General features: G+C 40.1%; 1 protein-coding gene and 1 long non-coding RNA gene across 3 annotated transcripts; one reads left to right on the top strand and one right to left on the bottom strand.

Annotated features, from left to right (window-relative positions):
- Window positions 1-11,413: 11,413 nt before the first annotated feature.
- Window positions 11,414-11,897, bottom strand: LOC122662669. Its single transcript, XR_006333071.1, has 2 exons — window positions 11,866-11,897; window positions 11,414-11,731 (listed from the first exon to the last, which is right to left on the bottom strand). It is a non-coding gene; the product is annotated as an uncharacterized LOC122662669 (long non-coding RNA).
- Window positions 11,898-12,857: 960 nt separating this feature from the next.
- On the top strand, window positions 12,858-18,818 carry LOC122661129 (protein NONRESPONDING TO OXYLIPINS 2, mitochondrial-like). Of its 2 annotated transcripts, none has more exons than XM_043856449.1 (3): window positions 12,858-13,025; window positions 13,131-13,249; window positions 18,688-18,818. In XM_043856449.1, the coding sequence occupies exons 1-3, from the start codon at window positions 12,880-12,882 to the stop codon at window positions 18,705-18,707; spliced, it is 285 nt and encodes a 94-aa protein (XP_043712384.1). In that variant the 5' UTR covers window positions 12,858-12,879; the 3' UTR covers window positions 18,708-18,818. The 2 variants fall into 2 exon arrangements, with proteins under 2 accessions (XP_043712384.1, XP_043712383.1); XM_043856448.1 differs by lacking the exon at window positions 18,688-18,818 and adding an exon at window positions 13,547-13,721 and having other exon boundaries at window positions 12,859-13,025.
- Window positions 18,819-23,561: the final 4,743 nt, after the last annotated feature.

Here is a 23,561-nt window from a genome sequence, read left to right as displayed (position 1 = left end):
TTTACCCTCAATGAAATAACGTTTCACCCTCAATGAAATAATAATTCCCCAATCAAATAGATTCCCCTGCACGGTTTCTCATTGGCCCTGCATTGTTGTAGGTGGTACAAGTCTAGACAGAGATCCCTTGCCCAAAATCTAATTCTACAATAATGCATGTTGGTTCATGGGAGACGTGGGCCACCATTTCTGACAAACATTGAATAATTTTGTTGGTGCTTTTTCCCGGTTTCCTTTACCCATCAAAGATTTTACCTTTGTAAGACGGTGGTAACATTGCTTACTTACCAGAGTAGAGTTGTAATTTGGGTGGTGTGGGCCTGTTTTAACTTTGAAGGGCCCAATATCTCGTTATTGAGACTCGGATCCCGCAACCCATACAAAGAACACTTTTACCTTCTTTTCCTCTTTTAAAAGTGGACATGTTTACTATCTTATCTTCTTCTTCTTCTGATGCTTTGCCTCTGATGATTGGATTGGCCGCCGCTCCACGCCAGGTCAGTTCAGGGCTTTGGGTCCCACCTCACATTCCAATGAGTCCAATCAACTGTTAACTATTAGAGTGGGTCCCACCTCACTGTCCCCTTCTCTCCATAGGTGATGTAGATTCCATGGACTTAGTTAAGTCCGGTCAATAGTCATAATTCATGAGACCTATGATGTAATAAAAATGAACCTTCAAATCAAAATCTATTGAATGGGAATCATGGGCAAATGTCAAGCTGGTAGGCACTTGATCAAAACGGTAAAAATTTCAGTTACAGAACTGATGTAACCCGTTAAATCAAGATTTTTACTGTATCGAGCATATTAGATCGAGCCTATTAGACACATAACATAAGGTTTTTGTTTGGATTCATTTGATTCACACCAGTGGCTTGATTCAAGTATACAAAACTGAAAATGATTCGACATTTATTAATTCTGAAATATAAATCAGAAGAAACAAAGATTTTTCAAAATTTATGTTTTATTTTAAATTTTTTTTAGAATTGTTTTTTATTCAATAGACTTGAAGAACTCAAACCTCATTTTATTACTGGATTAAAAAAACATTCAAAATTTATGATTTTTTTTTTTGGGTAACTTGCGACTTGACAGGAACAGAATAATCGGGTCGAGGATCATAAATAGAGTATGGGAATCAAATCCTCCAACGGTCACCCCCACCACTACCTGAACCGACCGTTATTTCAATCAATGTCCACATGCCACCACCGCTACTGACGGTTTTTGGCATTTCCAGACTCTCCATTTCTACACGTGGCCGTCACCGCCTCTGTAATTATCTCGCCATAGACGGAGCTGACAGATCGTTGATCATTATTACTTCCCCATTAGAGTGGGTGGTGGGGTGGGTGTGCGGTTTAAGCTCTCGGGTTTGGAGTTTGGACCGGTCCAGACCGGGTATGAGGAACTAAAACCCTCTCTCTCTGGGGGTTGAGAGTATTTGATGGTTTCTCTGTCTTTTGCTTGGGCTTGGGAAGGACTGGGATGTGGGCCATGGGCCATGGGCCATGGTCTTATGTGGGTGCTACCTTGTCTGGCCAAGGGAGGACAGTAGCACTTGGGGGTCCGATTTAATGTGATTGTGCCTGGACGAAAGCCGCTGTTATAAGACCACACGGTTGAACGTTGAACAACGGATAGGGAGAGGGGAGGGGGAGATGGACTTTGAGGGTTGCTGGAAGCTGTTGCAGAGATGGGTTTCACTGGTGTTTCTCATATGTTGTGTTCTAGGGATCATTGTGTGGGGACATGTGTCGTGTTGTCTAGGTTGACATGTGTCAACTCTATTTATATCTCTTTCACGATATGTGGGGACATTTTGCAATGTCATTAGTTGAGGAGTCCAATCCAAAAGCCAAGCTTAGGTTGAGAGATACAATTGGTAAATACATACATCTAAGGTCTCAATTTTCCAATAAGGTTTTTCTATGTGTCTCTACTTAGTGAAGTATATCGCTTCAATATCCGTCACTTGGTAATACATGATTTAGTTTACGTGATATACAAATCTCAATGGCCAAATTTTAGTCCAAAGTAAGTAAGAAAAATTGCTCAAACTCTGATTCAACATCTAATGGAGAGGAATATAAAATACAAAAAATAACATCTTTATTTTATGAACAACATAAACCTTAATTAAAGTAAAAACAAATGTACATCAGTATCCATAGTTTGAGCGACGATGAATCATGGTTGTAGTAATGTGGTAATGATTGGCTAAGATGTAGATTCGGTTCCTCTCCAGGGAGCCCAGTGCCCAGGGAGTGCCTAGGGGGCATCCAAGGGTTGGGCTGTGTCGCATGCCCAGTCAACCATCGGGATATGTGCGACATAACCCAACTGCTGGATGCCCCATGGGCACTCCCTAGGCTCTGGAGTCCCTGGAGAGGAGGAGCTCAATCCCTAAGATGCTTCCTTCCCCATCTGAGGTTCATTATTTCATTAGTTTTGGCGATTCCTTTCCAAGCTGTCAGCATGGAGAACCTTATCCCTTTTGCGACCAGAACGTATCATGCTACTATGGAGCGTGGGCTTCTTTTTAAGAGCCCAATATCTCGTTTTCGGAGAGGAACATCTTGTTATCTTATCTTCTGGCTTCTGCAGCTCTTCCTCTGCTGACCGTAGATATAAAAGGATTGGCTGGTCCGGGCCGGGCCGGGCTGGGCCTGGTTGGTGGGTCCCGATTTAGATATTGGAACAATCAGTGAAGTGAAAAGGATCCGAATTCGGCTGCTCCAACCCGATTCACCAATTGATTCATTGGAATATGCTAACTAAGATCTGACTGAGAGTCAAATGCTCCAACGGTCACCACCACCACAACCTCAACGGTCAATAACGTCCACATGCGGAACCGTCACTGACGGTTTTTCACGTGCCTTTCGGCTTTCACCCCCATTATCGTGGTAGACGGCCACCGTTGACGATCATTTTCTTTCCCCATTAGCAAAGATTTGACTTCTTGGATCCATGACTAATGGTAATGGTTAGTGGGGTTATTGGGTCGGTCAATCTAACGGGTCTGGACTCTGGACCCGATATATGATGTCTGGGCCACTAGAGATCTCAAAACAAAATGAGAAACTAATCAGTTTTGCTTGCTTATAATCTTGTACCATTAAAGTCTTTGAAGGTGACCGTGTCTTTGATGGTTACTTTGTCTTTTTGTTAGAGATGGCATGGGCCGTGGGTCATGGGTTGTGGGCCATGGTCTTATGGGTTCTCGCTTGTCTGTCCAAGAGAGGACACTAGCACTTGGGAGTTGGGGAAATGCGTTGCATTTTCTGAGTGACATGTGTCATCTCTGTTCGTTTCATTCATGATATCTGGGGACATGTGTCTAATTATTAGAGTTGCCATACGTCATCACTGATTAAAGTGTCCAAATCAAGAGTTTAGATAGAGTAATACACCCCATTGGGTGTTGTTTCACAAAGAGGGACAATACAAGTGATATGTGTAACCCTCTTTCTTAGGTGATTCTCACATAGATGTATTATTAATGTAAAATTGTTATATGATCATCTCTCACTCCCTCTCTATCATCTATTTTCTTGAGGAGATTACATTGGGTGGGTGGAGGGCATGGAAAAATAATCGTATTATGAATAGCATTAGGGGACAGGATTTTGTCTGAAAGTGTGGCACCTGCATCTAAATACTACATGGGGTTAAATTATCGCCCCACCCCCTATGAAAGGTGGAAATCTTGTCCCTGTTGATGTTTTTGTAGGCTCTCATTGGTCATCGTGCTAATGTAAGGACCACACTCCCTGACAGAGAACATGTTCCCATGGCATTAATAGTTTCGGTGGATGCATGGGTGGGTGTGTGTGTGTGTGTGTGTGTGTGTGTGTGTGTGTGACAAGGTTTTAGAGATTGGTATCAGGGATAGTATCGATCTCCACTGATATCAATCTGGATCGATCTATATCGACTCAAACCTGTCGATTTTACCTCTAGTTTTCATTAAAAATCTATTTTTTTTTATATAATAATATTACCCTTATCAGCTAGGAATCAGTATTTAACTTATTTTCGTTATCGTTTCCTAAAAGTGGCACCACAAACTACACATGCAGATAATGAAAACTGAATAAACACCAGTAAAATCGTATCGAATGCAAAACGGTTTTGATTTTTGTTGTTTTCTATCCAATTCGGTTTTGATTTCACCTTATCAAAATATAAACCAGACCAAATAACAAGAATCGAATCGAACCAACTGACATCCTTAATCAGTATCGTCCGCCATCCTACCAATCCGATACCGATACCTCATTCCATGATTGTGTGACGTGTGGGATAGTATTAAGTATAGTATACAACTTTTACATGTTCATTTTGTTTTTTGATTTTTTGGTAAACTTGTAGATGTTCATTGAATGATGTTGTGAGTCCGAATCATCCACCCACATGATAGAGAATTTTCCAACCCTCATGCTTCTTTATGTGACATTTGTCCATTCTAAAACAGAACCAAACGGAGTGGATGAAGCACTGTTACCTCATTTTTTCAAATATTTTTTTTTCCTTTTTATTTTACTTTTTCCCGCTAACTTACGAAAACGTGTCCAACACGAACTCCACTATCTCCACTTTCGTTCCTTTTCCCAATCTCTCTCTCTCTCTCTTCCCCGCTTTCTCCGTCTTGTCTCTGCAAATTTAAAGTCGGAGAAAGATAAAAATCGTCGCTGCTATTGCCGGACTCAGATCAAGTCATCTCTTTAACTTTCATACTCGAAAAATCTCTTTCCTCCATGTCTCTGTACATCTAAAGTGGGAGAGGATAAAAATCGCCATTGCAACTGCTATACTTAGATTGAGTTGTTGTTGCAATTGCCGTTTCGAAGAATTGAAACTTCTCCTGTCTTGTGCGTGCCTCCACATTCTAGAACCAACTTGTTTTTGTACATGCTGAAAAACCTCGAGCATCAACTGTTGCTCCCTTATTTAAACATCTACCTTCATTATTCTTCCATTAATGTTGTCTCCGTTCTGGGCTTAACAGTCATTGTTGTTACCCCCCCCCCCCCACCCCCTTTTTTTTTTCTCTTTTTAGTAAATCGGTTTGACAGTCAAAATAATTCGTAGCACAAAACCTAGAATCCGCCTATATGCAAAAGAGAGAGATTTAAAAATGTTGGTCTTCAAACTCGCCTATTATCTTATATTCATTGATTATAGCAGAAACTCAAGACCTCACAATCCTTCCTACAAGCTTCAAGTATCATGAACAAAGGGTTTTTTTTTTATCCCAATGATGAACTGAATTTATCTGGTGCTCATTTTGGTTTTGAGCTAATCCAAGCAACTCAGGGAGTTGTTATGGCAGGGAATGGTGAAAGAGTTTCTTTGTAAAACTGAGGCTCTGTTTGGTATGCATTTCGATTCTTAGAATGGAGAATTAACATAGAATGGGAAAGCTATTTAGAACATATATATTCTCTCTGGATTGCATTGCTCACCATTAGTTCTTCGTCACCATTCCTAACTAATCGGAAGGAAACAAACCAAGCATTATGGAGACAGTGCACTTCATGGAATCCCTAGAAACAGTGGAGTTGCACTCCGAGATGACAGAGATGTCGAGGGTTTTCAACGCATTTGACGGAGAATTATCAATCGAAGCCAGAGTTTTGCTAAAGACGAAATGGAGTTGCCCTTCTGGGTTTTCTCTTCGAATCGTTTTCTGTTTAATCGATTTGCTAAAAAGGGATAAAAAGAAAGGGAAAAAAAGAAGTAAATAACAACTGTTGAGAGCATACTGGCGATGACGGAGAATTCTTGATCAATGTCATAGTTTCGCCAAAAGATGAAGTGGAGATGCCCTTTTGGGTTTTCCTCTTTGAACCGTTTTTTGTTTAATTGATTTGCTGAAAAGGGAGAAAAAGAAAAGAAAAAAATTAAGTGACAATCGTTAAGCTTAAAACAGAGATGAATAAGTTGGTTCTAGTATGTGAAGACACTAGAGGTTTCAATTTTTTGAGTATGACAGTTGTAGAGACGACTTGATCTAAGCCCGGTAGTAGCAGCGGCGATTTTATCTTTCTCCGACTTTAAATTTGCAGAGACACAAAGGAGAAAGAGGGGAAGAGAGAGAGAGAGATTGGGAGAAGGAATGGAAGTGGAGACCGTGGAGTCCGTGTTGGACACGTTTTTGTAAGAGCGGGAAAAAGTAAAATAAAAAGGAAAAGAAAAATATTTGAAAAAAATGAGGTAACGGTGCCTCAACCACTCCGTTTGGTTCTATTTTAGAACAGACAGATGTCACATAAAGAAGCATGAGGGCTGGAAAATTCTCTATCCATGTGGGTGGATGATCCGGACTCTGATGTTGTATCTTTGGAAACAGTCCTCATCCATTGAAATTTATTATTGAGGGAAGAGGACAACTGTTGTATTTCCAGTACTATCTTCCCCTGCTTCTGTTGGATCTTTTGTAGTCCACTAATATGAAATACAGAAGAATTGAATAAAAATCTTTTGTGTTTTTCCTTTCTTTCTTAATTGAAGATATATATATATCGCCATAGAGACTTGCAACAACCATTGCAGACCTAATGAGAATCAGTATATGCTCTTCACATCTCTTTTATTAGTTCCCTCAAAGTTATACCTAATGGAGGAGGGAAAGGACACTCTACTTAGGCCTATTCCTGCCTAGGGTGCCTATCAAAGTGGTTCAAAATCAAATTGAACCTATTATTAATTCATTTATTGGTTATGGTTTAAATAGTTTGGTTGGATTTCATGAGAGTTTCACTTCAAAACTCAAACCCTTAATGGGCCTTGTCCCAAATTTGAGCTACTCTGAAAATGATTCCTAGGATCAATGAGCTAATATTTCCCTCATTCTCATTCCAGGCCCACCAACATTTTGCTCTATGTAGTTAGGGATTGTCTAAATGATACCTTTATTGGTAACGTTTTCATGTTGATTCGATTTGCTTGTAGCGGGCGGGGAGAGGGTGATTCTCTTCTTCTTCCCCAAAACGTATTAAGTGAGTGCTTAGTTGACTTTTTATTTCTTTGAGGCTTTCTTGGAGTTGGAAATAAATCAGATAGATGAGGATAAACTTCTTCTCGCTCGCCCAGGCCACTAGAGAAACCAGCTAATCTAGGCGTAAGAATAGTTTGGTGGATTTCAAGGGAGGGGCGCCAGCGGTAGACTGATCCGTTACAGCTTGGAGTTCTTTCCAGGGATGGATTTGTAACCTTCTCTTGATTGTCTTTGTATTATGTTCAAAAGTTTTTTAAGTGCCGAGTAAAAAAATGAGAGTTTTTAAAAGAATTTGAAAGCTACTTATCACTTTGTCATTATAAAAACTAGAGTTAATTATTCTGACCTCCCCTGACCTTTCTAACAATTCAATGAACTTTCCCTACATTTTTGACAATTACTCAAACCTCCCTTACTTTTCAAACTTAGTTTCACTTAGTCCCAATCTGTTAATGGTGTGAGTAAAATACCTATTGTGACCAAAATGCCCTTACACCTTTCCCTGTCTTCTTCTTCCTCCTGCCACTGCCATCGCCCCACCATGTTCTCCGTAGCTCAACTCACCCCCTCCATCTGCAAACTCCATCCCACACATTCTCTGGCCACTCCACCATTATGTTTAATCCTTACACTATCATGTATTTAAAAACATGAGGGGAGAAGGAGATATAAAAGTTAAAAAGCAGGGGAGTATTAGAAAAGAAGTTTAAAGTAAGAGAATTTTAGTAAATATAGGCTAGAGGAATGATAGTAGTTGCCTGAGATGTATATTTCAAAAGTGGTTGAAAAGTCAACTTACGACCTTGGATTTAAACACTAGTAATACAAGGGTCAAAAAGTCGTTTTATACATGAGATGTGACTCAAAATTTGACGTAACTGATCTAAAGGATGCACACCATCAATAATTGGTTTGACCATATATCTCAGCCTTTATTTGGATCAAAATGATAAGCTTTGTAGATGGCCTTACCAAAGCAAAGCAAAGCATCCTATGGAATATGTTGCTTCTATGTTATTATTTTATGGACCAAAAGAAAACTTCAGCCACGATCAAAGGAGAATTCTTGATCGATGTTTCAATCAGTGTCCATAGGGTATCCTGCAATAGTCAAAGGTATGTTAAGCATTTGTAGATGGGGGGCAAAGAAGTCCAGCCATTGATGGTTGTATGATTCCTTCATCGCTTGGTGAAGGAAAACTTTCTTTTTATTGAAGGTAGTTTCCCTACACCCATGACGAAGGAGGAATTCCTTCACCAATAAGAGTGGGTGCCTTGGGATGGGCATCGGAACAATGGGGGTATATTAATAATGAACCAGGATGGGTGTTCTTTTCCTTTACCCACAATGGAAGAAAACTTTATCCTTTCTTATTTTCGAAAGGCCAAAGATTGTGTGCACAGTGACACACAAAATGTCAGATGGAGATCATAGGCAGTCGAAAAAACCAAATCCCCCTCCCCCCATTTGACGAATGATTTCAATGACCATGTGCAACCGTGCATGAAACCTTTCCCCTTTTCAAAACTTTACTTGGAAATAGCTAAAAACTGAAGAATCTTTTTACGGTTGGCAGAATCACTTAAAAAATATATATATACCCAAGGGATTCACTCAAAAAGGGTGAAGTTATACCAATAAAATTCTCGACATTGATTAAAATGTAAGATGGGCCCATCCAAAAGAAATAGAAGCCCATTAATTTGTAAAGGATGCCATTGTTTTTGGGCTAGGCGACCAAAAACACCCATTAATTTCTTTTAAACAAGTGCAATTCTCTGTGGGCTGGCCAGATCGAAAAACAGAAAACCCATGAACTTTTTGTAAAAAAAAAATAGCCATTATGTGGAGACCATGCCAAATTATACTTTTTACAACCCCCCCTCCCCAAAAAAAAAAAAGAAAAAAGAAAAAAGAGAGGCAATGGTACTTTATCTGTTGGGTTACAGACGGGCATTTTACCATAGGTTTCTGTTGTATTTATCTATCTTTGTTTGATTCCTATTGAAACACATACTCCGGGGATAGGTACAATATGTGGGATTTCAAAGAGGACTTTCCATTTATTAGATAGAGAAGATCGTCTAGTTTCGTGGTCTGCTACTGAACTTATTCCCATTTCAACAGCTCGGACTCGGATAATGGGGATCATCAGAATACTTTGTATCAACAAATATAGATGTATATAGGGAAAAAAAATTTCCATCATGCCTCTACCGGGAACCTTTTCTATTGGTAAGCTGTTAAATAGATCTAGGAGCCCCTAATGGACCATGCATCTTTATTTTGGTGGCGTCTTTCAATCGTATGACTCACCCTATGTGTTTTAACTTTTACACTAATTGAGTTCACTTCCTTAACTTTCCAAAACTGTTGATGATGAGACTGTCATGTTCTCCATTATAACACTAATTGCTAAGACATTTGGTGAGTTCTCTACTCATATGATGATATGAGTAGTCAAATTTCAATACGAAAATGAGCATACCATGTGAGTAAAATGTGACTCCAAAGTAAGATAGTTGTAAATTAATCATTAACTTTGTTACCAAAAAAAAATTAATCATTAACTTATATTCTTACAATGAAAGTGGATAGCATTTTTGTAAGGACCGAGCCCATTCACCGAGGGGCAGGAATGGATATCGAGAGGATATTTTGGAACAAACCAAAATCTTAGGAGGGATTTGAGAAGCCTAAGATGGTGGGTGTTCTGTCCTCTATTGGTGGAGGAAAACTTTATTTTAAATTACTTGTATTTGTAATTTGACTATTTGAAACTGTTGCGATAGATTCTGACTCGAGCTGCTCTATACTTGGTCGGGTCGTCCTGCACAAGTAAACAACAGAAGACAAAGAAGTGCCGGCCTGAGCCGGTTAGTACACTCCGATGCCTAAGTCAGAGCTTGCAACAGATAGGAATCTCAAGTTAAAGAACTTGAGCAAGAAAGAATGAATTCAGTCCCCTTACCTTGGTTGGGTGTGTCTATTTATAGGTTCTGGATTATATACGATATCCAAGCTTTTCTTGATCTTAGACGATAGTATTGATTTCATGTAATCCTTGGTGGCACGACCTCTCGTTGACACGTGTATCAACTAGGGTCATGCCGAAATCATGACTGTAGTCACACAGGAAGTGTGATTTTGACCTGACCGAGGTCCATGGTTGGGTTAGGTTAATTAACCATTCCTTGGCGAGATTAATTTATCCTGAGGTCATGTCCCGACCCGAGTTCCGGGTGAACATGTTGGATGTGGTCTGGTATGACACGTGTTGCTTGGAGACTGGTTGGGGGTAAATTATGGCTCATCAGAAACCAAAGGTGGCTGCAATTGTTTTGAAAACCCTAAAATAAAAAATTGGTCCTTAGATTTGAAAACCCACTTCCAAGGTTTTGACCCAAAAATCAGTCGTCACACGATCAATTCTGATCCAAATCTTATCGAATAATTATCACCTCCAATTCGTGGGCACCTCCAATTTCTCCAATTACTCTAATAGGGGGGGAGTGTATCCCACCTTGGGCAGTGTTTTCGGGTAGGGGGTAGGGTGGTCATTTCAGCCCCTATGTGAGGAATTGGAGGAACAACGAATTGGAGGGGATAACGATTCAATCTTATCCCACCAATCCAATTCCCAATTCTTAAAACCGTGATCCACATGTCACAGTTCTCCTCCTCCCAAGTAATTTCTAATTTTTCATCAAATTTATTTTTGGGTAATTTACACATACCACCCCTGAGGTTTGACGAAAGGATAATTTTACCCCCTAGTTTTGAAAAATTCTGCGTAACCCCCCTGAGGTTTGCAAACAGTAACAAATAAGCCCATTCTATCAGTTCATGACTACTAACAGTGTTAAAAATAAGAGGTGAACTGACAAAATTACCCTTGCAAAAAAAGAGAAAAAAAACCCTGCAACTCATCTTCCCCAAATAGATTGGAGAAGATGAGTTGCAGGTTTCAAAACCCTTTCAACCCTTAAGGAATTTAGGGTTTCAAATTGGAAAAAATCCCAAATCAAAACCCATTTGCGCACCTGAGATACTCACTGCCATTGATTCCTCAGCAACGCAGGCTCACCAGCCCTGCTATCGACTTCCCCCGCCTTCTCGGCTGCAAAAACCCCCCACCTCTACACAAGGAATCTCCCCTTCTTCTAAGGGAAGGGGGGCAGCCCCACCACCCATAGCAAGCACCCCTTCCTCAAGGACCACACCCTCCACCTGGCCCACCGAGACCAAAGCCCCAGTGGGAGCAGTAGCGCTCGGGCCCTCTTCAGCGATCAATGGGTACCGATGTGCCGCAGCCAGTTGCGCCACTGGCTGCCATCGTCCACCCCTAATCCCCTGACTAGGCGCCCCTCTTCCCCTTGTTGCACCAAGCCACGACCTTGTAGAACCCAAAAGAGGGATCAATTATTGACTTTCTATAGGACATATCCTAGAATTTTCAACAGAAAACAGATTATTTGAGAGCACACTGAGGAATGGATCATCCAAGCATTTATAATATCAAACTTTGTGAAATACAAGTGCCTTTGTGCTCACACTCCGATGGAGAATGACCAGATACTTCAAACTTATGATGATTATGTGAGACAACCTTCCAGAGAGGAAACTGGCACAGTGCATAAATGTTCTAAAGTGCTCTAATTCCCCTTCAGAATATCATAAAAGGTAGAGGGCCGCTTCCTAGAATCTGCAGATAGCTCCTAAAAATTGAAGGACATGCTATATCTTAAATGTGTGCTCTTCAATTGCAAAAAAGAAGTGATGGAATGTTAAGTTACAAAATGTTTCACAAACAGCATCTCGTAAATTATCTCAGTCAAATAAGATGTGGTACCTCCACTGCAAAAGCCAAACGCAAGATTGAAGCTTTAGCTCATGGACGGCCTATCAGTTGCAAGCCAATTGGAAGACCTTGTGTAGCGGTGGGGGTTTTTTGCAGCCTAGAAGGCGGGGGAAGTCGATAGCAGGGCTGGTGAGCCTGCGTTGCTGAGGGAGGAATCAATGGCAGTGAGTATCTCAGGTACACAAAAGGGTTTTGATTTGGGGTTTTTCCCCAACTTGAAACCCTAAATTCCTTAAGGGTTGAAAGGGTTTTGAAACCTGCAACTCATCTTCCCCAAATAGATTGGGGAAGATGAGTTGCAGGTTTTTTTTTTTTCTTTTTCTTTTTTTGCAAGGGTAATTTTGTCAGTTCACCTTTTATTTTTAACACCATTAGTCATGAACTGACGAAATGGGCTTATTTGTTATTATTTGTAAACTTCAGGGGGGTATGTAGAAATTTTCAAAACTAAGGGGTAAAATTATCCTTGTCAAACCTTAGGGGTGATATGTGTAAATTACCCTTTATTTTTTTATGTTTCCTAAATTTTAGTTGTTTTGAACTTTTTGAGAAAGAGAACACCACTCGACACCGCCAAGGGACACATGAAATGATCGTCACATCCCTGGTCATTTCCATCTTTCCTGGGTTGCGGACTTGCGGTGGTCATTACGCATGCTTCTGTGTCTTGGTGCAAGGGCAGCGTGCGCTGTGCGACCAACAACTGCTTAGCTCAATTGGTGAGCCGTGGTGCGTTTCATACCCATGTTCACCAAGAGGTCTCGAGTTCGAGTCTCTTTGCTGGTATCTTATCCCCTCCCCGGTTCGACCCCCCCCCTCCCCTTCTATCAACTATATATGTAAAGCTCCCAATAACCAAAAAAAAAAACGGTGGTTTAACCGATCAAAGACTAAACCGGGTCTGGTTTTGGAAAATGTTTACATCTCTACCAAAGCCCTTGGGGTTTAAGGAGTTTCGGCTAGTCGCGCCTCTCCCTCGTCTGTTAGTTCTCATCCTGTGAGGCGATGGCTTCGCTTTGTAGAACAGCGATGGCGGGTGCTAGGTCTGCTGCATTTCGTTCCCGAAATTTAGTCCCTAAAACCCTTTCACCCAAACCTACCATGAATTCCACCTCCCTTCCTTCCATAGGAACCAATCCTCGTGCTTCAAGGTAAACTCGATGCTTCCTTCGACTGTAAAACCCTAAGCATGTGTTTAATTGTGTTCTTTACGGTTGTCAATAATTTCCATGTTTTGCCTCGCCGATTACTTTCAGGATGGTTATGGCGTTAGGAAGCGTGGAGTCTCTGATGCCACTTCACAGTGCCATCGCTTCTACTCGTCTCGTATCCATCATCGCCGTTGACTCAAGCTGCTGGAGTTGGCTCTCTCAAGGTATCTTCTAAAACTTATATGTGTTTGATGCTTTTATGGTTTCTAATCAATGCTGAATATTTGGAGCAGTTTAACTGTTTGTTTTCTGTTGCTTTTTGAATTGCTGTGTTTATTTGATGGAAGTAATTTCAATTAATTTTCAAAACTAGAATAATTGACCGTATAGGGTTTCTCCAATAACATTGATGTGTGAGGAATGCCAATCATTTAGTGTTTTAATGTTTAGAAACAATGGATTCGTCCTACTTAATGTCAAATTCGTTATTCTGACATGTTTGTTTCTACTTCATGGTATAGGACTTGCATTGCCGTTGTGACAAGGCCCTCTGGTTCTATCTGGGCAATAAATGCATCTCAGTTTTCTCAATCAATTTGGAATTGGAAAAAGTCCATCAAGCCTAGGATTTCTGGACATCTTATTAAGAAACTATTGCCTCTTACTTTTATTGAGAGAATATTTGCTGTTCAACTCTTTTTTGGAATATTTCTTAGTTCTCCAGGGATTTCCTTTCCCTTTGTTAGTTTGTCCCTTGGATTTTGTTGGGCATGTTGTATTTTGTTGGTAATATTCGAGAGGAGATGGTGAAGAACACTATTAGAAGATGATAATGTCAACTTCCACAGTTACTTTTAATATTTTTATTAGGCACAATTTATTTCTTTAGCATTTTGGTTAAGTTCAGTATCTTACAGGAATACTCATATATTCTTGTTAGGACTTGTGAATAGTTGTGGATCTTCTTTTGTTTAAATGCTTTTTTATATATATAAAAAAGGTACAATCAAATTCATGAAGTATTATTCTTTCAACCATATCCATGACATGCATTATAGGCTTATAGCTACAAGATACATCATTGATCTCTTATTCAGCAATAAGTTTTGAAATTATCTCGTTACCATTGTCTGTACAAATTATTGATATCTTTCCTGGTCAATAATTCTTTGGTAAGATTCCTTTTATGTTACTGCACTTCACCTCCCTCTGTGGGATATGGTTTGATAGTCTTCAGTTTGTGACTTATTTTCATAATTTTTTTGGAGTTGGTTGTTGTTTGGGAATGGTTGATGAGATGAAGTCTATGTGATACAAAATATTGTGTTAATTTCTTGTGAGCTTTACCAAATGATGGAAGGATTTCTATATCAGAATCATGAGAATTGTTGAAGGGGTAATGTGCTGGGGCATATTTAAAAACCTTTAGGCTTTTCAGGGACAGTTTTTCACTACTTAGGAGGTAGTTGAAAAAATCTGGGTAGTTCATTGACACTTTTCCATGAAGATGTTCAGGCCTTTGGAGCTTTTCAGCAAACATTATTATGACGGTCTAATATGAAGTCTCTAGAACCAATTCCATGGAAGTATACCAGGTTTTCCCTTGTACTGAATTCCATTAAATCCAAATGTTAATAGTGCTTTCTGGAGAGTCTTGAATATTTAGGCATTGAAGCGAGCATTGAGGGGTAATTTGGGAGCAGGGGAGCTTTTGTCTACTCAGGGCCTGTTAGAATGGAAAGATTTAGGGTTCTTGCTCTTCTACTTGGAGTTGGATTAGTCATTTCTCTGGCATTTTACAGCTTTGTAGGTAAGGGAGCCTCTTCCATAATTGTTAGATGATTATTCAGGGTTTGGGTGGTCTCCCTTTGAATTTTTCATATTTCTTTACAGAGGCTCCTTCCTTTCTGCCAGGCTGAACACCCTAACCCAATAGTGGGCTTCGTGTGGCCAACTTTTTAGCTAAATTGCAAAGATGTCAATAGTTGTGTTTACTTTTTCTCAGAGAGTCATAGTTGTCAAAGAGCTAGGCGATCCAAGGTGTTCGAGGGCCAGCTAAGCGCTTAGACGACTAGGTGCCCTAGGCGTTTTAGTATTTTCTAATGTATTCTCGTAAGATTTGGCATCATTGTAATCTTAAAATGTTGAAAAAGACTTTGAAAGCCTTATACATTAAGTTTTTAGTTTTTACTCATGTTCTTTTTGGTTATAATAGAGTAGAGTATTAATATATTAAAATAAGGTAAACAAATATCTTATTAAAGAAAGGGGGCATTGAGGGCATTCTCGATGGATCTTTCCACAAATACTAGTGATGTAGAGCTGAAGCACTACATCCGCAAGAAGAGGAACAAGAAGCTGCTGCCCAAGTAGTAGTAGTTTAAAGTGTTTTTTGTTTTTAAATTGAACCGGCGCAACCTAGTTGAATCAGTGGTTCAATTTAAGTGACTTAAGTCACCATTTTAATTATTGTAATTTTTCTTTTTATCTTTTGGGTCCATACTCCCACGAATTTAGAAAGGGAGGTGGAGTAGTGTTAGCTGGCTAGGAGTTTTCATACTCCTAGGCTGAATAGGAATAAGGCCCTTGGGCCATTATATAAGCAAGGAAAATCGTGGAGCACTCACAAGTCACAACTCCACTATTGAAAATTAAATCTGCTTTGCAAGCTGCTGCTACTTGTCTTCTTCTTTTGAAGATTGTCTTGTCTTTGATCAAGGCTGGTGGAATTGGTGTTTGATCCAATCAACACCTTGCAGTGTGAAGCCCGGGTGGTTCTCTTCAAGTTCTACTTTCTAGTTTCAGTGAAAGATTCAATTTTTATTCAATCTACGTCAACAACAAGCTGCTGCCAATAACTTTCTGCAACTACAAGTAAGTTGGAAGCATTCCCCATCCCCCCCCCCCACTTCTTCTCCTAACCCTCTACAGCCCCAACCCTAGCATTCCCCCTTTAGTTTTTAAGTTTCCCGTAACTTAAAACCTGCACAGACCAAACCCACCATCAGAATTTGTCCATACTTACATCGATTACTCCCCTACCCCTTTGGAACACTCAATCCAAAATCTCACCTTCTCAAATCAAAACCCCAAACGCTAATTTCTGCCCAGCCCATCTTAATTATCAGAACCTCACGCAAAGCTGGACAAGTGTTGTATTCCCCCTAGGGAACACTCGATCCAAACCTGGTTCCAATCCCCTCACTCTAAGCCCTAGATCCCTTCAATTTCCACTTTTAAAACACCCGAAACCCTAAACCTAGTTTGCTGCCCATTCAAGTTTACACACTTCCATCCATCAAAACATCTCAGGACCTTCATTGATAGACTCCCCTACACCAACTTCACATAACCCACACATCAAACCCTAACCCTAATTTGACCAAAAACACTATTTTGACCTAACTGATTCACCTATTCAGATCAAATCCTGGTTGAATTGCGGAGCAAAAACCATTGGTCCTCCTAGAAACATGCTCTCTGCACAACGTCGAAAGAATCGCAACTTTGTAGCTGTCTGTTCTCGATGAGGCTGCGTTAACATTGAAGGGAGTGGCAGCAGTGCTGGAACTCAAACATGTATGTTCCCTACTCTTTCTTCTTTTTTTACTTCCCTTTTATGGTAGCAATGGTGACGTGGCGGTGGCCACTGCAAATTGTCTTCGTCGGCGACAATTGTTGTGGCTGCCACTGCTACTGCTTCCTTCTTCAATCTTCTTATTCATCCTCCACCCCCTCCTTCAATCTTCATCTTCTTCTACTTATTACGTTGCTGCTATTGTTGCTATGGCGCTAGCGGTGGGAGCGGCAGCGTTTTTGTTGTTCTTTCCTTCTTATCGGGGCTGGGGGAGTCGAGTCGCAGGGGTAAGCATGTGCTGCCGACACCGAAATGTCTTGGGCAGTTAGGCGACAGCTTGCCTTGGCCCAGATTTTCCACCCAGACACCTAAGTGGTGCCTAGGCGACGCTTTGACTACTATGTTCAAGAGTTAAACCTTGAAGTCTGTTGTTGTCTGTTCTCTCTTTTCTGGCTTCTCTGACATCCTTGTACTCTTCTTCCTTAGTAGTGAAAAAAATTACCAGTTACTCAAATAATGCCCATCCTTTATCTATCCGTTTTTTTTGGTTGGGGAGGGGGGAATGGGGGTGGGGGGTTGGGGAAGGATTTCTAAGGAGTTGCATGAGGAGCTTTCTAAAATGAGGATGAAGAGTTTTAATTAATTAATTGATGTTCAGTTGGGGCGGCACTTGTGAGTAGGGCTGTAAATGGATAACCGAAAATCCGAATTCGATCCACATCCGTATCCGTTTAGGGGCATCCGTATTCGATTAGAGATATCTGGAAAAAAATTTGAATACTCCGATAAAAATCCGAATCCGAATACTTAATTTTAAAAAATTAAGTAAATAACGATCGTAGAGGGTTTTTGAAGATTCAACAAGTTCTAGAATATGAGGAGAAGAGAATCATGATCTAAAACTATGAATTGAGAGTGAATTGTATCCACTAGGGGGAGGAAGGTTCAGGTTACACAAGGCAGAGGTGTAAACGGATGATCGAAAATCCAAATTTGATCCGCATCCGAATCCATCCGAATCCGTTTAGAGGTATCCGTATTCGACCAGGAAATATCCGAATCCGATTACATCCGATCCGTAACCAAGCTGAATCCGATCCGTTTACAGGCCTACTTGTGAGTTGAATCAGGAGCTTAGTTGAGGGGAGGTACAACTCTATGGATGTTCCTTCATATTTAGGATTGCCATTTCCTTAGTGATAATAATCAGGATCCAATGAATCCAGCTCATACCAAAGCACAGGGAAGGATTGGGTCAAATGCGTGTCCTTTAGGCACATAAATTCATGGCTTTATTTTATGTACTGCCAATTCATAACTCATTAGGAACTTGTTCGATGTGGAAGAAGAAACATCATACTATAGAAATATTTTGAGTTTGAAATAGAGAAGTCTTACAACTCAATTTCTTTGCTCCATTTCTCTGTAGTTTGAACTAATAAAGAAGCCACTAGCCCATTGCGTATAGAAAATTGAACAGCCCCTGTACCCGTTCAGCTTCAAATTAATTAAGCTACTCTCTCTTCCTATGTGCACTGCATGTGCTTTTTGTTCCTTCATAATGAATTTCATATTGTTATCGCGTTTTTATTTCCATCACCAGGATGACGTTTTTAATAGCAACCTATAATCTATTTCTATGACTGATGTTTGGCACAACTGTGAAACAAGAAATCTTTATCCACTTGCTTCTGAAGATTAGCTAGTGATTGAACACATCATACCTTTTAATTTCTTTACTTGGCAAACTGGGAGTTAATTTGATTGATAAGTATTTTCCTGTAGCAGGAACTTGTAAAATTCATGGCCTGTCTTTCTAATTGCAGTCGAACAATACAATCAGGCTTCTTGTGCATTTTAAGAGTCAACTTTGGTTCTAATATTTTCAAAAAATCGTAGCTAGTACATGATGTATTCTTGATTTCCGACTTAATTTTCACCTGGAATTTTTGTATTGTCGTCCCCATCTTGGCCTTTATGTTTCCAACTTGTTTGGTACCTGTATTCGGACTTTGATCCTGTCATTAGGTGAAACTTTTTCTAGTACTGATTTTCTTTCTATATTTCATTCTGTTTATTACATAGGCTTTGCAGTTCCTCGGTGATGAAGACCCAAGGCCATAGTAACTTGAAACCAAATTGGTTTGCTCCTGAAAGCTTCTATTTGAATTTCTGTCAGTCCTGAAACTTCTTCATTTCTCTCCCGTTTTGCATTTGTTCTCTCGCATAATGGGTAACGCAGAAATGAACATGTTGGTTTAAGGGTCTTTCACCCCATACATATTAAAGGAAAGAACTATGGCAGGTTCAATACGTTCTTCTATATTGTGTTGTTTAAGTATTTGATATTTCTGATAATATTTGGTGCTAGATTAGTTATCATTCCTGAACTAAGTTTGCTGCTACAAGAAAATGTCAAGACACCAGCAGAACTGAAAAACATGTTCTGGTAGAATGTTTGATGGGAAGAGATCACTGGATGAACTGTTAGTTCGGTTAAAAAAAAACAAAAAGAGTTGAGCTTTGGAATCTTTGTTCCAACAACTGAAGCTAATTAACTGTGCAGATATAAATTTGCCATGTCCACAAGAAGGTGCTGTTAATGAATATTGTCAGCGAAAATAGAGATGGCTCTATAAAAAAATAAGCCTCCCGTGCATCGTGAAGAAAATTGCTTGTCCTTACAAGTTACAACAAGGGGTTTTTTTTATTTTGGGGGGGGGGGGGGGGAAGTGGTGGGCTGTGTTCAGAAGATGCTTTATGAAATCAACGTGAAAAGCTCATGGATGAACACAACTCCATAATATATGGATCAGAATTGGGCTAGACTGTACTGCACTCATAGCTAGGGAGTTAACGGATTCGGCTCCTCTCCTTGGAGGGCATTGCCCAGTGATTGCTCAATGAGGCTTTCAATGGCTGAGCCCTTAGGTGTGCCCACACATCCCGATGGCTGATTGGGTGTGAGGCACAGTCCAACTGTTGGATGCCTCACTGGGCATGCGCTCCAAGGAGAGGAGTCCAATCCGGAGTTAGCTACATTGGAACATAAATGAAATTACAAGAAACTAAAAATGGGAAGATACCTTACACGAAGACTCATATATTCTTGTTTGGACTTGTGAGCAGTTGTGGATCTTCTTTTGTTTTAATGCTTTATAAATGGGAGACAACATCACAATATCCTCTAGAAGAGGACGGAGTAGCAAAGGCGAAGGAGATCTTGTTTGATTAGAAAGTGTTCAATGTTGCTGATTTAACACTTTACACGGTTCATCACTTGAATGAAGCTGCTATCGAGCAATCTCTTCGACTTCCACAATTTAAAGCACTTCCCAAAGAACATATTGAAGATGTTGTGGACGATAAGTATGTTAAGACTCGCAATGGTGGAGGTTATCATCAGTTTCTCATTAAATGGATGGTTCACCCACCTACATTTCTCACATGGATCCACGCCGATAATTTTAAGAGCATTGATTCGGATCTTTGTGATCAATAAATGTCATTTTTATATTCGGGGACGAATGTTTCTCACTCGGGAGAGTTGATGCAGAACATCCTACTGATCCATCAGTACCAAGGAGGCCAGACCATAATTTTGCTAAAAAATATATTCGGCTAAAGGCCCAGTCCAAGCCCACAGCCCAGCAGCAGCCAAAGGCCCAGACCAGCAAAAAATTCCAGCCCAAGTTACCTATTGGGCCTAGCAAGAATTAAGTCTCACTTTAGACCCAACCAGCCCAAAACGTGCATTATTTGGAGCTGTCAAACTGGCCCCACAGAGGCTGGCTTTATTTTGTGCTTTTCATATTCCTAGGCATATTTATTATTTTTCTTGTTTCTAGTTCCAAAGTCTTAGAACAAGTATGTAGTTTTCTTGGGGGTGAGGTTCAATGTATCCACTAAGTTGGGAATACCAATAGTCCATCAGGAACTCTGATGGTCAGAGTGTCATTGATTTACATGCTATAGCCTCTGTTTTCTCCTCCCATTTTTCCTCAATGTTCATTTCATCCAATCCTCTTGATCATTCTTTCATTGAACCCCTCTTCCCTTCATTTCTATCTGATAATGATGGTCACTGTCTCGTGGACACACCATTCTTGGAAGAAATTAAGAATGCTGTTTTTAGTATCGGACCTTACAAAGTTCCTAGTCATGATGGTCTTTCAGCAATTATTTTCCAAAAAAATAAAAAAAATTTGGGTCCTGATTCAAAATGACATCATATCTTTTGTTGAGTCTTTCTTTCTACAAGGCACTCTTCCCCCCAAAACTAATCATACCCTTCTCAATCTCATCCCAAAAAAGGAAAATGCCATTTTGCCTGTGGATTTTAGACCAATCAGTCTTTGTACTATCTTCTACAAAATTTTGGCTAAACTCCTTGCATTCAGACTTAGGACTCACCTTGATACCATTATCTCCCCTTACCAATCTGTTTTTGTTAAAAGCTGACAAATACAAGATAACATCATCATTGCCCATGAAATTATTCAATACATGAAAAAGTGCAAAGGTAATCAAGGATGAGGTGACAATTAAATTGGACATGTCTAAAGCATATGATCAAGTGCAATGGGGCTATATCTACTCTCTCTTCTCTTTCCTTGGCTTTCCTCGCAAATGGTGCGACATCATTCTCTACCTCTTATCCTATGTTTCCTACTCCATCAAACTACAAGGGGGCTTTTGATTTCTGTACTCCTTCAAGAGGTATTAGGTAAGGATGTCCCTTAAGTCCCTATCTTTTTATCTTTGCCATAGAAGGTCTTTCTCAATTACTTGTCACCTATCGAGAACTTAATCTCTTTAAAGGAATTCGTATTGCCAGGTGCCTCGAAAATCACACACCTCCTTTTGTTAATGATACTATGATCTTCTGTAGGGCTTCTTTGGAAGATATTGACACAATCCAAGCTATCTTTCAACTCTTTGAAGATCTTTCTGGACTTTCCATTAACTGGTCTAAGAGTGAAGTCTTCTTTAACCGAAATACCTCCTCAGACCTCCGTACCCAACTTTGCAATCGACTCCATCTAAGAGAAATGGCATCCAGTTCTATCTACCTTGGTACTCCTCTTTCCCATCCCGTAAGAAAGCTCTCACTGCACCTCCCTATTATCCAAAATCAATCGGAAACTCTCTACTTGGAAGGCATCTCTACTGTCCCAAGCTGGCAAGACTATCCTTCCAAAGTTTGTGATCTGTTCTATACCCACTTATCTCATGTCATGTTTCTTACTACCCAAATCTTTTCACTCATCCCTTGACTCAATCAATGGTCGATTCTGGAAAGGCGCCACACTCAATGCTAGGAAATTATCCTTAATCCCTTGGAAAGCCATCGGTCAACTTAAATCGTCTGGGGGCCTTGGTTTTAGACTGTCCTCCACCCAAAATGAAGCTCTCCTCCTTCGCCTTGGTTGGCGTATGATCAAAAATCCCGCTTCACTTTGGAGCACAGTTCTCAAGGCTAAATATTTTCCACATTCTTCACCCTTAAGCATTAACTTCAAACCTAACCAGGGATCATGAATTTGGAACAATATCTCTCATATTCTCCCAATGCTCAGGAAATTTACCCTTTGGAAGATTGGCACAGGAACCTCTATTCCTCTTTGGGATTTTCAATGGATTCCAGACTTCCAACCTCCTTACACTTTGACCCTCTCGAATCTTCTACCACATTTCTCCTTCGTCTCTGATCTCATGTGTGGCCGAGAATGGAACTCATCCCTTATCATGTCTCTTTTCCCACCCCTCATTGCCACACAAATCCTTAAAATTCCTCTTTCCGATTCCCCACACGATGATCTCCTAATCTGCTCCTTTACTAAAAATGGGACTTTTACAACCAAAACTGCAACCCGCCTCCTTTCTTTACAATCTCTTACTCCACCTCAACAACCCCATCAACCATCAAAGAATATCTGGAAAATTCTTTGGACTCTTCTTATTTACCCAAAATTCAAACTTTTCCTTTGGAAAATCCTAAATAAGGGAATTCCAACCCGGACTTCCCTCTCCCATTTCATCAACATTGATGAATCTTGTGCTCTTTGTGGCTCTCACAGAGAAACAGCTTGGCACCTTTTCTTAACATGTGAAATTTCCAAACACATTTGGCTCTATGGGCCCCTTGGACTCAAAACTGAACAGCTCAAAGCCCATTCTCTCCCTAACCTCTGACATTCTTTTTTGTCAACTCCTCCATGGCCTTCTTGCAATATTAAACATATACTTTCAGTCATATCCATCACATGCTATTTTATTTGGGTTGAAAGAAATCGTTGTTGGGCAAATCATTTAAAGCCCAATCCCATCTCTATAATCCAGAATGTGAATAGATGGATAGAAGAACTTCAGCCCATCCCAACTGTTATCGAACCAGCAACAATGCACTCTAATGTTGATCCTATCCATATAAAGGAATTCCTTACGATGGTTCCACCCCAAAGTGCGACAATCATATGTTATGGTAGCTTTATAAAAGAAACAGGTGAAGCAGGGTGGGCTGCTTTTATTATCCTTAACAATGAATTTCTATGTGTTTGTTCGGATTTTGGTTATACAGGAACCGCACAGGAAGCAGAAACAAAAGGGCTTCTACTCGGACTGCAACAAATAGGTTCCTTGCAAGGCATATTTCTAAACATTTGGACTGACTGTATTGACCTGGTTACCTGGATCACTCAACCCACCAAACACTGGCCTTGGGCTCTCTTCACAGATCTATGAGACATTAAATCTATTTTGGACTCTAGATTTCCTTTTTGTATTTGTAACAAAAATAGGACTTTTATTCAATATGCAAATGATATGGCTATAAAACCCAGATGTAATAGATCTAGGATGTACGTCTCAGACTTATCCTTGGTTTAATATATTCGTTAATCATTTCTATCAAAAAAAAAAAAAAAAAACCCCAGTTCATTAATTACTTACAACAGTCC

The sequence above is a fragment of the Telopea speciosissima genome, chromosome 5 (assembly GCF_018873765.1).
Source record: "Telopea speciosissima isolate NSW1024214 ecotype Mountain lineage chromosome 5, Tspe_v1, whole genome shotgun sequence".
NCBI classification, from domain to species: domain Eukaryota; kingdom Viridiplantae; phylum Streptophyta; class Magnoliopsida; order Proteales; family Proteaceae; genus Telopea; species Telopea speciosissima.
Note: the sequence above shows the minus strand (reverse complement) of the source record. Positions and strands in the feature narration are given on the sequence as shown.